The sequence below is a fragment of the Coenobita brevimanus genome, chromosome 28 (genome assembly GCF_032717465.1).
Source record: "Coenobita brevimanus isolate Jiangsu-jjx chromosome 28, ASM3271746v2, whole genome shotgun sequence".
Taxonomy (NCBI): Eukaryota; Metazoa; Arthropoda; class Malacostraca; order Decapoda; family Coenobitidae; genus Coenobita; species Coenobita brevimanus.
Window position 1 is genome coordinate 15,288,592 of NC_136981.1, and position 16,138 is coordinate 15,304,729.

General features: G+C 43.2%; 1 protein-coding gene across 1 annotated transcript in view; it reads left to right on the plus strand.

Annotated features, from left to right (window-relative positions):
* LOC145394745 (glutamate receptor 1-like) overlaps positions 1-16,138 on the plus strand; it is a 206,702-nt gene that overhangs the window by 135,754 nt on the left and 54,810 nt on the right. The window contains exons 4-6 of the mRNA XM_080268524.1: positions 8,713-8,871; positions 15,037-15,131; positions 15,445-15,533. Coding sequence (XP_080124650.1) covers positions 8,713-8,871; positions 15,037-15,131; positions 15,445-15,533 — 343 coding nt within the window. The remainder of the gene's footprint in view (positions 1-8,712; positions 8,872-15,036; positions 15,132-15,444; positions 15,534-16,138) is intronic.

Here is a 16,138-nt window from a genome sequence, read left to right on the forward strand (position 1 = left end):
AATGTTCAATAAATGGCTGTCACTTCTTTCTGACTGGCTACCGCACACAAACTGACACTGACTCCCTGACTCTCATTGTCTGACTGGCTCTCGTTCACAAACTATCACTGGATCACTGACTGGTTGCCGTGCACTTCCTCACTCCATTCTTTAGTGACTGTCTCAGAGGCAGGATGGCCCCTTTAAATACTCCCCCCCCACTCTACCATTAGCGCAGTCCAGAATATTCTAGAGCCTAGGCAAGAACTCACATTTTCTTAAGCAATGATACACTTAAATTAACAACACACAATAACAATAACAGCAAAGAACTAATTTCTATAACGTAAGATAGAAAGAAAATCAAGCAGACATGTCAATATTTATAAAAATGTTCCTCACATATTCGGATATACAACATTAACCTAATCCAGTGATATAAAACTTAATTTCTAGAAAGTTTCTCACATCTCTAGATATATACCACTAACCTAATCCAAGCAACCCCGTCCTCAAACAATAGTTGTCCCTGACACAACCACCTAAGCCTATTCGTCTACAAGTACGAAGTCTGTTCAGAAAGTATCCGACTTTAGACTCTAAAAATATAAATAGCTAACCTGTTGAACTAGGATATTAATCCCCCTCAAAACAGGCCCCTTCTGACTTCATACACATAGCCTACGTTTTTTCCACGGCCTGAAGCATTTTTCAAAGTCGGTTTTCACTATCTCCTGAAGATACTTGGTCGCACTCGTCATGATCTCTTCTCTCGTCTCAAATCTGGAACTCTTCAGCGTAGTTTTGAGCTTGGAGAATAACCAAAAGTTGTGCAGAGCCATGTCTGATGAGTAGAAAGCCTGCCAGACCTGATGGATGATATGCTTGACTAAGAATTCCTGAATCAAGAATGGACAGGAGCAGTGTCACTGTGCAGCTTTCAACTCGCTGCTCCCCAAAGATCTGGTCTCTTCCGCCGAACTGTATCAAGAAGACGACGGATAACGTTGAGGTAACAATGTTTTTTGAAAGTCTGACCTTCTGGTGCGCATTCGTGATGAACAACACCATGGTAGTCGAAAAGAAATAAAAAAAACTGTCAACATGCGTATGCATTTCACCTTGCTTCCACTGAGACGACTGTGCTTTGGTTTCCGAGTGGTACCCATACACCCAAGTCTCATCTCGAGTGATAACAATCTTCAGAAAATCTGGATTGCGATTTGCACTCTGCAACATGTCTTGAGCAACATTCATCCACGAGAAGAGATCATGACGAATGTGACGAAGGACCTGCAGAGGATACCGAAAACCGACTTTGGAATACGTTTCAGGCAGTGGAAAAACGCTGGTCTACACGTGTCAAGTCAGAAGGCACCTACTTTGAGGGTGTTTAGTGTTCTAGCTCAACTGGTTAGCCTTTTTTTTTTTTTTTTTTTTTTTTTTTTGAACTTATGGTCGATACTTTCTGAATGTGCCTCATATACACAGGATAAACTTTCAGACTAGCAGGTCATTGCCTTTGCCTCTGTTGTCTAGGTCTCATGGCGTGAAGACATGGATAACCAATGCTGTCAACGACTCCGTTACTTTTCTGGGCTCTCAAATTATCTCTGGTGTCCAGCATGTACTTGACTCTCCCCAAGTGTATTTCCTACGCCCAGATTTCCTGTGAAATATACATCAGTGTGCTTCACAAAGAGCTTTTTCAGCTGCTCCATCTGTGGCTTCTCCAGACACTGGGCATTCCTGGCAAAGTACTCGGGTAGGTCTCCCTGAGGCTAAACAGTGCTCCTCTTACATGCCCTGTTTGTTGGCTTGTAATCGACTTCCCAGTACAGCCCCACAACCGTGTACCGTTGTATCACACTAGGACGAAGCGAAAAATTGGTGTAACATGGGTACTTCTGCCACAGAGTGAAGTAAGGACCCTGTGCACTACAACTCCCCCTTCTATTATACCTTGGCTCCTGTGATCCAACAATCCCAGGGCGGTGTGCACTGCACCACTGATCTTTAAGGGCAGCAGCATCTCTGGCACGGAGGGGATAACAGTAGTCCCTCTGACCATCACCAGTAGATTTCCATGCTCCACAGTCCTCAACAGAACACTCTCTCTTCCTTGTTACATTCACACAAAATGGGAGTCAACCAAGCACTGGTGGGACACCAGGCAGTCCAAGCCCAGGATGCAGGGGTCCTCAGTTTCGGCAGCATTCATGGCCAGTGTCTCCTCTTTTCCTCCCCCTCACATTTCAACATCCACGGCTCCCCCAAGCTTAGTACAGTGCCACTCCACACACTTGCTGCAAACTTTCTGGAAGTTCCCACTGCATGAAGGTCCTCTTTGAGCCTGTGTCAACGATCACTGGGCAAGCTACTCCCTCAGTCTCACCATCCCCCTCTGCACACCTGTCACCAGCACCTAGGGAGTGAGCTGGGTGCTGACCCTCAACCAAACGCTGTTCAAGGAGTTAGACCCTGTTATTCACTTCCTGTATTTCACTTCTCACTTTATCCTCCACTATACAGGAAAGCTCTTCCCTCACTTCTCTTACCTGGTTGTTCATTCTATCTACCTTTCTGTATTTCACTTCTCATTTTATCCTGTATTCCACAGGAAACCCCTTTCCACATCTGACTTACCTGGGTATTCATTCTCATTATCTTCACATGTTGTTGTTTCAGTTTCCAGGTGCCATCCTGCGGCTCCTCACATAGCTGGTGCTGCTCCTGTCTCTGCCCAATTAGCTGCTCCTCTAGTCTCGTGTACTCGTGGTGTTGTGTTTGAGCTTTTTGTTCTTCTAGATATTTCTTTTATTCCTATAGGTATTCTTTGTGTTCTCCTTGCTCTGCTTCTCAATGTCTTTTGTTCTTCTGGATATTTCCTTTGCTTTTATTTCTATGCTTCTCGATATGTCTCTGTTTTTCAGGACATTTGTTTTTCTTGTTGAGCTTCGTGATATTTCTTTTAATCTTCATATTTCTATTGTTCTTCATGATATGCTATCAATACTGCGAATATATCATTCTTTTGTCCTTGTTGTTCTCTCTACAGCACATTGTGAGTGTATCTGCCAGAGATATATCCGCCATTTTGGCAGTCTGTCCACGTGTCTCCATCTCTCAGTACTAGTACGTATCCTTGGAGAGAGCTCCAACCTACTTGACCTCTTCCTTACTACTAATCCTTCTGCTTACACTGTTAATCTTTTATCTCCGCTGGGCTCCTCCGATTACAACCTTATCACCTTAACCTGTCCTATCGCTCCGGCACGGCCTGTGGACCCTCCAAAGAAACGTCGTCTGTGGCACTTTGGAGCTGCAGATTGGGAGGCCCTCAGGCAGTACTTCTTTGATTTTCCCAAGAATGATTATTGCTTCCATGGCCGGGAGCCATCTGAGTGTGCATTGCGCATTACGGAGGTTATTCTCTCGGGCATGGAAGCATACATTCCTTTCTCATATCCTCTGACTGATGCAAGAAAGCCTTGGTTTAATCACGCTTGTTCTAATGCTGTCCGCAACAAGGAGAGGGCCTATAAAAGGTACCGGAGCCAACCCACCCCTGAATCACATCTTTTATACGTTTCTGCCCGGAATCGTGCTAAGTCTGTTCTTTGCTCTGCTAAAAATGATTTCATTCATACTAAATGCTCTCAACTCTCCAACTCGAATTCTTCCTGCTCCTTCTGGCACCTTGCCAAAAACCTTTCTAACAACTTTACCTCATCATCCTTCCCTCGTCTTTTCTACTCTGATGGCTCCGCAGCTATTTCTTCTACTGATAAAGCAGATCTCTTCACTCAGACTTTCTCCTCCAATTCCACCTTAGACGATTCCGGTGCTGTTCCTCCATCACTTCCCCCCTCTGACTTAGATGATTCCGGTGCTGTTCCTCCATCTTTTCCCCCCTCTGACTTCCTCATGGCTGACATTAAAATTTCTTCACCTGATGTATTTTCTGCCATTGCTGGCCTCAATACTAATAAGGCATATGGGCCTTATGGAGTCCCTCCTGTTGTTCTCAAGAACTGTGCTTCTGTGCTTACACCCTGCCTAGGCAAGCTCTTTCGCCTTTGTCTATCAACTTGTACCTTTCCTTCTTGCTGGAAGTTTGCTCTCATTCATCCAGTCTCAAAGAAGGGTGACCACTCCCAACCCTCTAACTATCGTCCAATTGCTTTTACATCCTGTATCTCAAAAGTTCAAGTCAATTCTGAATAGATAAATTTTAAAGCATCTTTCCTGTCATAACCTTCTTTCTGATCGTCAGTATGGATTCCGTCAGGGATGCTCCACTGGCGATCTTCTCACCTACCTTTCAGACTCCTGGTCATCTTCCTTTCGGGACTGGCGAAAGCTTTGCCATTGCACTTGACATCTTAAAGGCTTTCGATCGAGTCTGGCATAAATCTTTAATTTCCAAACTACCCTTTTACGGTTTCTATCCTTCTAACTGTGCCTTCATCTCTAGCTTCCTTTTTGGTCGTTCTACGAGTATAGCCGCTGTTGCAGACGGCCATCGTTCTGCTCCTAGATCTATCAACAGTGGTGTTCCTCAGGGCTCTGTCCTATCACCAACTCTCTTTCTTTCATTCATCAATGACCTTCTAAGCTGTACATCTAACCCCATCCACTCTTATGTGGATGACACCATCCTTCACCTTTCCATTCGGTTCCCGCAACGTCCATCTCAGCAATTACTTCAACAAACAAGGGATGAGGCTATGGCACACCTAATGTCTGACTTGTCTCGTATCTCTGACTGGGGTAAAAAATCTGGTTGTTTTCAATGCATCAAAGACTCAGTTTTTACACCAATCAACCTGACAAAATCTTACACAGGTATACCCACTAATGTTTATTAATATTCAGCTTAATCCTGCATCATCCTTCAACATGCGTGGGGTTTCATGTACTTGGGACTTATCATGGAAAGATCATATTACATATCTCGTAAAATCTGCTTCCAAGAGATTAGGTGTGCTAAGCCAACTCCATTCCTTCTTTACCCCTGCACAAATGTTGACTCTATACAGGGGTTTTATCTGCCCCTGTGTGGAGTACAACTCTCATGTATGGGGAGGCTCCCCACATACAGTTCTTCTCAATAGGGTGGAGTCAAAGACTTTTCATCTCATTAACTCTCCCCCTCGTACTGACTCTCTTCAACTTCTGTCTTTTCGCCGCACTGTTGCATCTTTATCTCTCTTCTATCGCTACTTCAATGGTCACTGCTCCTCTGAACTGTCTGCATGCATTCCTCCACCTCTACGACGGGTGCTAACAGCAAACTCTCATCCCTTTTCTGTCCAACTCTCTAATGCAAGAGTTAACCGTGACTCCCAGTCCTTCATTTATGCAACAGGTCAACTCTGGAACTGTCTCCCTCTGTATTTCCTGCTTCCTATGATCTTCAGTCATTCAAACGCAGTGTGTCCAGGCATCTCGAAATGATCGGATCTTGAATTTGTCTCTCTCTTGTATTTTGTTTTTCTCTTGGAAGGAACAACAATTGCGGGCTCGCGGCCTTTATTTCCTTCTTCCTCGCATTAAAAAAAAAAAAAAAAAAAAAATCCTAATCCTGGCACCAAATTGTTATACCGTAGAGTTTGCTGATATGTCAAGAACGATGCACAAACAGGCCAGGATATTAATCCAAAGCTGCTTAATGCTTTAGGACTTTATTCCTTCCAAGCACAGCTTAGGTACACTTACAAAACATCGTGGCTTCTCTCTCTCTCTCTCTCTCTCTCTCTCTCTCTCACACACACACACACACACACACACTAATACTTGCTCACCGTCCATTCACTGATTGTCACTCACTGGCTTTCAGACTGACTACTCCATCCCCCACTGATACTAACTCTGTCTGACTCTCGCTCACTAACTGACTCTATCCATTACTGACTCTGTTGCTGTCCACCTGCCTGAGACTAACTGGCTGACGCTCAATAACTGTCTGTCACTCTTCTCTGACTGGCTGCCGTACACAATCTATCAGTTACTGGCTCACTGACTGCTTACTGTGCACTTCCTCACTCCATCCGTTGCTGATTGTCTCGGAGGTGGGACAGCTCCATTAAGTACCCCCCTTCACACTCTACTACAAGCTTAGTCCTGGGCCGGAATGCACAAACCTCCGTCACATGGCAGCCTTTCGGCTGGCCTTATATGAAATATTAAAGGCGGCCCTACGGCTGCCTCTAAGGCACATGCACTACGACCCCTTGCCTTGTCTAAAGACTAGCTTAAGTTTAGTGCATTGGCCTTAGCTAAGGCCAGCTCTAACTGTACGAAATGTTTTGGGGGAAATCTCGTGCGTCAGCTAAGACCCTGCCGACCAATCAGACGGCAGAACACAGAACCACTGGGCCAGTCATGGAGCTTAATGAATCAACTGGGGAGGGAGGCGAGATCGAGTGTTTACGTTACCGGCAGTGGGAAACCCATCATTGTGTAAATGCTCAGGTATACTATATACTGTAATGCCTAAAACTTCAAGACAAGGTATAAAATGTAATTATCTGTACATATTTCCAAGTTATTCTGTAAATTACTGATTTTGTTTTAGGCAACGTGCGAAACGACCAAACCGCAGCAAACAGGCAAACTGCGAAAGTAATTTCATTTACGTTATGTTAATTTTGGCTGCGGTTAGGTTGGGCTGGGATAATCTAGGCTAAGTTTAGGTTCGATTAGGCTAGGTTAGGTTAGGTTAATTTAGGTAAACGCGTAACATAACGTTTTTCTAAATTAATCTGACATAACCTGACCTAACTTAGCCTAACCCAACTTAAACTTAACCAGGATTATCCCAGCCCAGCCTCTTGTTGTTTATACTATACTTTGCCAAAATATGCTCGACATTAATACCTAAGCATTCTTTTAAACTCCCCAGGTAAAGTATAAAAGGTAAGAATGAATTAAGCTTATTTCATACTTTGCCAAAAATGCTAGACATTCCCTAGCATATCTAGGCATTCTTTACAATAGCTGCCTTAGTTTCACAATTGCCGGTAACATTTTCACAACAGTCAGGGACCACAAGAGGCAGGATAAGCACGTGAAGTACAGGTAATTGATTGAAAACAATCTAGGGTGCAAAGAAAAGATGTCCCAATACCATTTATGAGGAGCTTTACACCCACACAACCTTTAAAACATTAGTACGATAAGAGGGTTCAGGAGAAACAAAATAGCAATATGAATGGAAACTTACTATTTCTGCCATGTCTTACCTAACCATTGCCTAACTTCACACAAAGTAATCAACCACCACAGTTACCTAGCAGAAAACTGTCACTATAGACACCTTGGTTCACAGATCTCTGGTGAAGGTTAAAATTAGCCCAGATATAGGCAGCGTGATTCCTGCCAGGATATCTGTAATTACAGCTCATTATCATTTTGTTGCTGTCACAAACAACTTGCACATACAGTGATTAGAACCCTTTGCAGTTGGCAAATACATGTTCATTGTGATCTGGGGCCTTAATTGGTATGAGGGTTCAATCAACTGCCTAAGCACTTTAGGATATTAAAAATAATGAAGAATTATCACCAAGCCAAAATAGGGCTTCATAGCCATGTAGGAGTAGATGGAAAATAAAAGCCAGAAGAAACATTCAAACATCAAGAATAGGGGTATGACAGAAGACAGAAGAGGACAGTAAGGAGAGAAAGATTGGAGACAAAAAGGCCCCTTTTAGTTGCCTCTTGCAAGCAGAGATACTGGGGATGTATTCATTCCCTCCCAAGCACTTTAGGGAAAAAATTTATTCTGTGGAAACCCCCTGGTCTCTGTCCTCCTCAGCAAATCACTGGGCATCTTAATTTTTCAGAGTCCTTTTCTGTATAAAGCATCTGTCACACGTGATATCAGTCTGGATACACATGACTGACGAATACCATTGGTATCTCCAACAACACTCTAAAAATTCCCACTAGGGTAGAACCTCTGGGTTGCCAAAAACTGTTTTGTAGACAAGAATAGCATGGGAGAGTTGTGTGACGCTCTCAGTAGGAGGCTCAAGTTCTGTTAAACAAAGGAATTTGCTCCGGGGGAGGCGATAGTGTCTCAGTGCATGTTCATCATTTATGTTAAGGGGGTTCAGTGGTTTCAAGAAACCTCCATTCCCATCGCAAAGCACAATCTGGTTCACAGGCAACCATCAACTCCATACCGACGTTATAACCAATAACAAGGTTGGTCTGGTTTGTGCTATAGGGAATATTAAATCGGAGTTACTTATTCACGGGTCTTAATATGGTAAAGCTGCTCGGACCCAGCCTCAGCGGCTAAGGCGGCCTTAGCAAGGCTTGCCCTCCTTTAGGTGATTTGTGCATAGGCCTTAGCGACCTACGGCCTTAAACTACCCGACTTCAAGCCGTGTGTAGCCTTACGGCCGTTTGTGCATCCGGGCTTAGAATGTTCTAGAGCCTAGGAGAGAACTCACATTTTCTGACGCAGTACTGCACTTAAATTAACGATACACAATAACAGTCACAAGACCTAATTCCTAAGGTAAGGGAGAAAGAAACTCGAACGGACATGTCAGCATTTTTTAAAAAATGTTCCACACATCTCCAGGTATAAAATACAGTAATAACCTAATCCTATGGAATAACACTTAATTTCTGGAATGTTCCTCACATCTCCAGATAGACGAGAATACCACTAACCTAATCCTACTGGCCTAACTTTTTTTTTTTCCCGTTTGCCAGGAGGTGGACATGACTGGCATATTCCTGATAGTGGACGTTGAAAGATACAGCGACATGGACATGAGTGTGCCAGTGATAAACCTTCCCGCCATTATCGCCTACACCAGACCTGTCTTGGCGGCTGATCTGGCCGGATTCGTCAAACCATTTACAGCTTTGGTATTGAAACACTGACAGAAAAAACTTAACATCTACTATATTAATGACTGTAGTTTAGTGCAGACATACTGTGAAAAGTGCTACTGAAGAGGCTTTTTTTCCTCTGAGAACATATATAATTTCATCATAAACCCATCTCCGGCTACACCGCCTAGGTGTCAATTCCCATAATTTCCTCCCTGCCCCTCTACCAGCAGCAATTATCCACTTGGGGCCTGTTCCTCCCGCAGAACATTTTTTTTTTTTTTTTTGCTCCTTAGGGCCTATTTTCTCAAAGAATGTTTTCTCCCTTGGATCTGTTTTCTCTCTCAACCCCATTTTACCCATGGACCTATTTCCCCCATGGGCCTAATTTCACACGTGAAGATATTCTCCACATTGTCCTATTTTTCCCCATTAACAAGTTCTTCCCATGGATCTGCTTCCTCCCCATGGATCTATTTTCACCATCAACTTATTTCCCTAACTACCAATTTTCACCAGGATTCTACTTTCTCAATGGATCAGTTTCTATCAAGGTCATATTTTTAATGTTGATGTATTTTCTCTGTATTGTCCCATTTTCCACTATGTACCTATTTTCCTCCTGGATGTATTTTCCCCCTTTGACCTTTTCTCCCCATGGATCTGTGGAGGGAGTGTAAGAAAATGCTCTGGAAAGAGGTGAAGAGAGTAAGACAGGGTGGAAGTGAAGTTAGCAGGGGAGTGAAAGATAAAAATGATAAATCACTAGTGGAGAAGGGAGAAACAGTGAGCAGATGGAGAGAACACTTTAAGGAATTGTTGAACATAGAGGATGGAAGTAATGCGAGTATATGTGGCTGGGGAATGGCTGGGAGAAGGATGGAAGTGAGAAGACAGGAAGAAATCAGTAGGATAGAAGTTGTAGAAGCAATGAAGAAAGTTAAATTGGGGGAAAGCCTCAGGAATTGATTGAGTGTGTGGTGAAATGCTGAAGCATGGGGGAGAGATAGTAGTAGCATGGAGGTGGATGATGTGCAGATTGGCCCGGGAGGAAAGTAGAGTCCCGGAGGATTGGAAGTCAGGTATAATTATTCCCCTGTACAAAGGAAAAGGGGAAAAAGAACTGTGTGGTAATCAAAGGGGCATTTGTCTTCTTAGTATAATAAGAAAAGTGTATGGTAGGATACTTATTTACAGAGTTAGAGAAAGAACAGAGGAATTTGTTGTAGAGGAACAAGGAGGCTTTAGGAAGGGAAGAGGTTGTGTAGATCAGATATTCATTCTTAGATCTATAGTGGAAAAGTTTCTAGAGAAGGGAAAGACGTTGTATGCGACTTTCATGGATTTGGAGAAAGCATATGACAGGGTGGATAGACAAAGATTGTGGAAAGTATCAAGAATATATGGAGTAGATGGGAAGTTGCTGAATGCTGTGAAGAGTATGTATGATGGTGCTAAGGCTGCAGTGAATGTGGATGATAAACTGAGTGAATTTTTCTCTTTGAAGGTTGGGTTGAACAGGGATGTGTCATGTCTCCATGGTTGTTCAATGTGTACATGGATGGGGTAATAAAAGAGGTACAAGGTAGGGTAGTGGATGTTGGAGTGGCCCTGGTAAGAAAGGGTAGTTTTTGGAAACTCCCTGTACTGTTGTTTGCAGATGATACTGTGTTGTTAAGTGAAGACGAAGGGGAGCTGCAGGGCTTGGTGGATGAGTTTGGGAAAGTGTGTAAGAAACGGAATCTAAACGTGAATGTAGGGAAAAGTAAAGTGATGGTCTTTGAGAGAGGTGAAGTCAGTGAATGTACAGCGAGGTTGGATGGTGAGGAATTGGAAAATGTGAGTACGTTTAGGTACTTGGGTAGTGTGATGAGTAAGGATGGAAGTTTGGAGGGTGAAGAGCTTGAAAGGGTACAGCAGGGAAGAAAGGTTGCTGGTTCCTTGAAAGCAGTGATAAGAAACAGGGAAGTGAGTATGGAAGTGAAAAAGTTACTACATGACAGTATTGTGATACCAACTCTTACGTATGGAAGTGAAGCTTGGACGTTGTTGGAAGGACACAAGTCAAGAGTGAGAGCAGTGGAAATAGTTATTTAAGAGGAGCCTGTGGAGTCACATGGAGAAACAGGCTGATATATGAGGATATAAAGGAGCGTTGTGGTGTGGATGTAGATGTGATAGGAAGCGTTAGGAGGAATACACTGAGGTGGTTTGGCCATGTGGAAAGGATGGAGGGTGAAAGACTGACGAAGAGAATGTATGTGAGTGAGGTAGAGGGGGGGGAGAGGGAGGGGGAGGCCGAGGATGAGATGGAGGGATGGGGTGGAGAGATATATGACTGAGGAGGGTGTGAGTTGGGAGCAGGGCAGTGAAATGGAGAGGGACAGGGCGACGTGGAGGCGATTTGTTTGTGGCCACCCCTAACGGGATTGAGGCGTCTGGCAATGGATAGATAGATAGATCTGTTATTACTCATAGATTTGGTATCAGTCAAGGACCCATTTTCTCCCCTGGAGGAAACAAAATCTGCACATGGACCTAAGTTCTTTCATGTAACTATCTCCCCCATGGACCTGTTTTTTACACATGGACCTATTTTCTTCCATGGACCAGTTTCCTCCATGGACATATACTTTCTTGCACATGAACCTATTTTCTTCCATATAACTATTTCGTCTATGGACATGGAATTATTTTTTTCCATACAACTGTTTCCTATGGACCTACTTTCGTCTATAGAACTGTTTCCTCTATGGACCTATATTCTTCCATGTCACTGTTCCCCCATGGACCTACACCCCACAAGGACATTTTCTTATGGTGGACCTGACCTATAGTCCCGTTGGAACTACAGTAATAGTCTATCTATCTCTCTATATATTGCCAGATGCCTTAATCCCGTAAGGGGTGGCCACAAACAAATCACCTCCATGTCGCCAAGTCCCCGCCATTTCAATGCCTTTCCCCCAGCTCACACCCCCCTCTCTTATATACCTCTCCACCCCATCCCACCATCTCATCCTCGGCCTCCCTCTCCCTCTCCCCTCCTCCACTTCACTCACATGCACTCACCTCTTTAGTCTTTGTCTCTCCATCCTCTCCACATGGCCAAACCATCTCAGTGCATTTCTCCTAACACTTTCTTTCATATCTACATCCACACCACAATGCTCCTTCACTTCTTCATTTTTCAATCTGTCTCTCCATGTAATTCCACATGCTCCTCACAAATAGCTCATTTCCCCTATTTACACTCTTGACTTGTGTCCTTCCAACAAGATCCAAGCTTCACTTTCGTACATTAGAGTTGGTCTCGCAATACTGTCACGCAGCGACTTTTTTACTTCCATGCTCAATTTCGAATTTTTTATCACAGCTTTCAAAGAATCAGCAACTTTTCATCCTTCTTGTACCCGTTCAAGCACTTCATGCTCCAAACTTCTAACCTTACTCATCACACTACCCAAGTGCTTGAATGCACTTACATTTTCCATTTCCTCATCATTCAACCTCACTGTGTATTCAGTGACTTCATTTCTTTTGAAGACCAAAACTTTACTCTTCTTTACATTCACTATTAGATTCCGATTCTTACACACTCTCCCAGCCTCATTCACCAAGCCTTGCAGTCCCCCTTAATCTTCACTTAACAACACAGTATCATTTTCAAATAGCAATACAGGAAGTTTCCAAACACTGCCTTCTCTCATTAGCGCCGCTCCAACATCCACTGCCCTACTCTGCATCTTTTTTATAACCCCATCCATATACAGAATGAACTACCATGGAGACGTAACACATCCCTCTTTCAATCCAACATTCAGATAGAATAATTCACTCAGTTCACTCTCCACACGCACTGCAGCCTTAGCACCCTCATACAAACTCTTTGCAGCATTCAACAACTTCCACTACTCCATATTTATTAAAAATATTTTCTACATTCCCAGTCTATCCACTCTATCATATGCTTTCTCCAAATCCACAAAAGCCGCGTACAACTTCTTTTTCTTCTCTAGAAACTTTTCCACTATAGACCTAAAGATGAATATCTGATGGACACAATCTCTTCCCTTTCGAAAACCTTGTTATTCTCCAAATAATCTCTCTGTTATTTCCTTAACTCTGTCAGTAGGTATCCTACCATATATTCGTACTTACCTGACTTCCAGTGCTCCTGGACTCTACTTTCCTCCAAGGCCAATCTGCACATCTTCCATACTCATCCTTCTACTGTCTCTACCTCATGCTTCAGCATTTCACCACACACTCCATCAATTCCTGGGACTTTCCCTATTTTGACTTTCTTCATTACTTCCATTACTTCCATCCTACCGATTTCTTCATCTCTTATCTCCCTCCTTCTCCCAGCCATTTCCCAGTCACTTATACTCGCATTGCTTTCATTCTCTATGTTCAGCAATTCTTTAAAGTGTCTTCTCCATCTGCTCACTTTTTCTCCCTTCTCCACTAGCAGTTTACCCTTTTATTCTTTCGCTCTCCTACTAACCTCAACATCCTAACTCTCATTACCTTTCCTGAACGTTTTCTTACATTCGCTCCACTTCACACACAAATTCCTTCCAAATTCCTCATCCACCTTCTTCCTACTCTCTTACTAATATTTTCATTTCACTCATCCTCTCCACACAGAGCTCACTCTTCCATCTCTCAACCTCCCCCACGCCTCTGCTTCCCATCCACGCATTTAAAGCTTTCTTATTTTTCGCCACAGCCTGTCTCGTCTCTTCATTCCACCATGCTGTTTCTTGCACGCCTTTGGTTTCTGCTGCACAGATTCCTTCTGTGAATATCTTGCACACACCTTTCACCTCCCCCCACCTGTTCCAAATCATATTTACCCAATCGCTCCTGCACTTCTCTCCTAAAGTATGCCTTTTTCCCGTCTTCATGCAACTTCCTTGTAAGTGCTACTTCCTCCTGTCTTTTCATCCTTCTATTCCTCCACATCATTTGAACCTTGACTTTCACCACCACGAAGTGGTGGTCAGTCCCAACCTCTGCATGCTCTTGCATCCAATACATACCACCTCATTCTGTCATCCAAACACACACATACATAATCAGTCATTACCTTTCGTTCGTTCGGTTCAACACCCACACTTCTCATCACTCGCTACTAGTACCTGTGGATCATTTTGTGTTTAAAGAATGTCATGGACCTATTTTTTCCACAACTGCCAGCCGACTCTCCCAGCCACCAACCCTGCCCGCCCATCTACCCACTTACCTCACTCACCCTGTCCACCCATCATACCTTGTCCACCCACCCCACCCAATTCCCCATTCACGCAAGCAACCCCACCCCCCTAAACCTCCCACTCTGCCCACCCCATCCTTCACACTTGCTCCACCACAACCACCTAGCTCAGACTACCCAGCCAACCCACCCATTTAAAGAGAGAGAGAGAGAGAGAGAGAGAGAGGATTAGTCTTCATGACCATTTCTTGTAATCTGAATAAAATCTTGCGATAACATCAGGAACAAGTAGCAGATTACGTTTCCGTACTGAAGAGGTTAAACATACACAATCTGGTTTACTATATCTCTTGATGTTATTAATTATGACCTTAAGATTAGGGCCGTAAGAAACTTAAATTAGGTGCGATGGATGCCAAGGTCGGGAGTGCTGGATGCCTTGGTTGGGATCGATGGATGCCTAGGTTAAGACCTAAAAATACATAGTTTACGACCCAGTGATGCCTAGGTTGGGACAGGTAAATGCATAGGATACGTCTGAACGATGCCAAAGTTAGAAGTAAAAAAATATTGTTTTTTATGGGTAGATTAGGTCACGCTGAGTCTGGCTTGTACAAAATGAACAAAAATTGCCATTAAGGATACAAAGGTCAGTATCGAGGCACGCCATGTATAGGAAATAAAGTTTATTACTTTCTTGATTAGCATAGGTCCCTTTTGTAGGTCATATTTCAAGTGGTTTTGGAGATTTCGTAACACTTCATCCTTAACTATTTGTTTGTACATTATGCCTAAGTATCGTCTTGTATGTTATAAATGCAAAGTTACATCCATTAAAACATGCAAGAAAATATTTAATTGTTTTATGCTAAGTACATCACTGATAAAAAGGTGCTACGGAGTCTACAGTGCCACTGGAAATACGGTCTTGCGTAGTCTTCATAAATATCTACAACAACATATGTATTGTGATGTTACAGTCGTGGTGTTTACTTCTGGTGATAGCGGTGGTCGTGTTATTGGCTACAGTGGTGGTGCAGGCACTATTTCAGTATATGCCGCAGCACGATACCAGGTAAGACCTACTAAGTCAAAGATTTCTTCAAGGTCTTACTCATATATTAATAATTCATTCACTTTAAACAAGGAGAGTTTTCTTCTGTTGAGGCTAATTTTCAGTACCTCAGTATCACAATAAGAGAATACAACGGCTCAGCATACTTTCCACAGCACTTCTTCCTGACTTGCACCATATAAAATGCTGCTCTTGCCATGGCTGAGCTTTATTGGTGGAAAGAGTACAATTTCACGTCAAGTTACAGTTAAACTGTATGGTTGTATTCTGCTTTACAGTATTGAATATATACCAATACTGTGCGTTGTTTCAGGATGGTTGGTATTGATGGCGGGATGTGGGGCAGAGGGAGAATTTGGTGGACTTCAGCCTTGTGGACTATTGGCGCTCCATTGGCACAAGGTAATCTCTCTCTCTCTCTCTCTCTCTCTCTCTCTCTCTCTCTCTCTCAGAGAGAGAGAGAGAGAGAGAGAGAGTAATCCCTTCACAGCGATGACCTTATTTGTTTCTTGCCACTCTTAGACGATTTTTTCAATCCTGCGAGGCAGGACGGTGTCATTTTCGGCAACGCAGCCTGTACCGTGTGTGTGTGTGTTTTGATTCCTCCTAGAGTATATGATACATTGGAATGAAACTTCCAAGGAAACTTTGTCTGGTTACTGGGAAAGTTTTCCACTATATGAATTTTCCAACAATGATTTTTAAGGAGTTATCCCCCTCATCAAATTTAAAATTCTCTGATGCAGTGAAAGGAGGACAGATCTTGTCTTGATATCTTAGGTGTTGTACGATGCGCTCATCCGTAATGCGAGATTTAAGGAACGTGACACCCCAGTGGTTCTTAGGGGGCCAGCCCCTCTCTCAAAAACAAAATTATCAGAAATACAGGACTGAGAGCACAGGAATTTCAATGAAATCAGCGTACATATTGCAGGATTGGATATGTGGTTTCCATGGTTTCTCTTAATCCACAGGAAGAACTGAATGTCTACGTTATTCATCTGAGG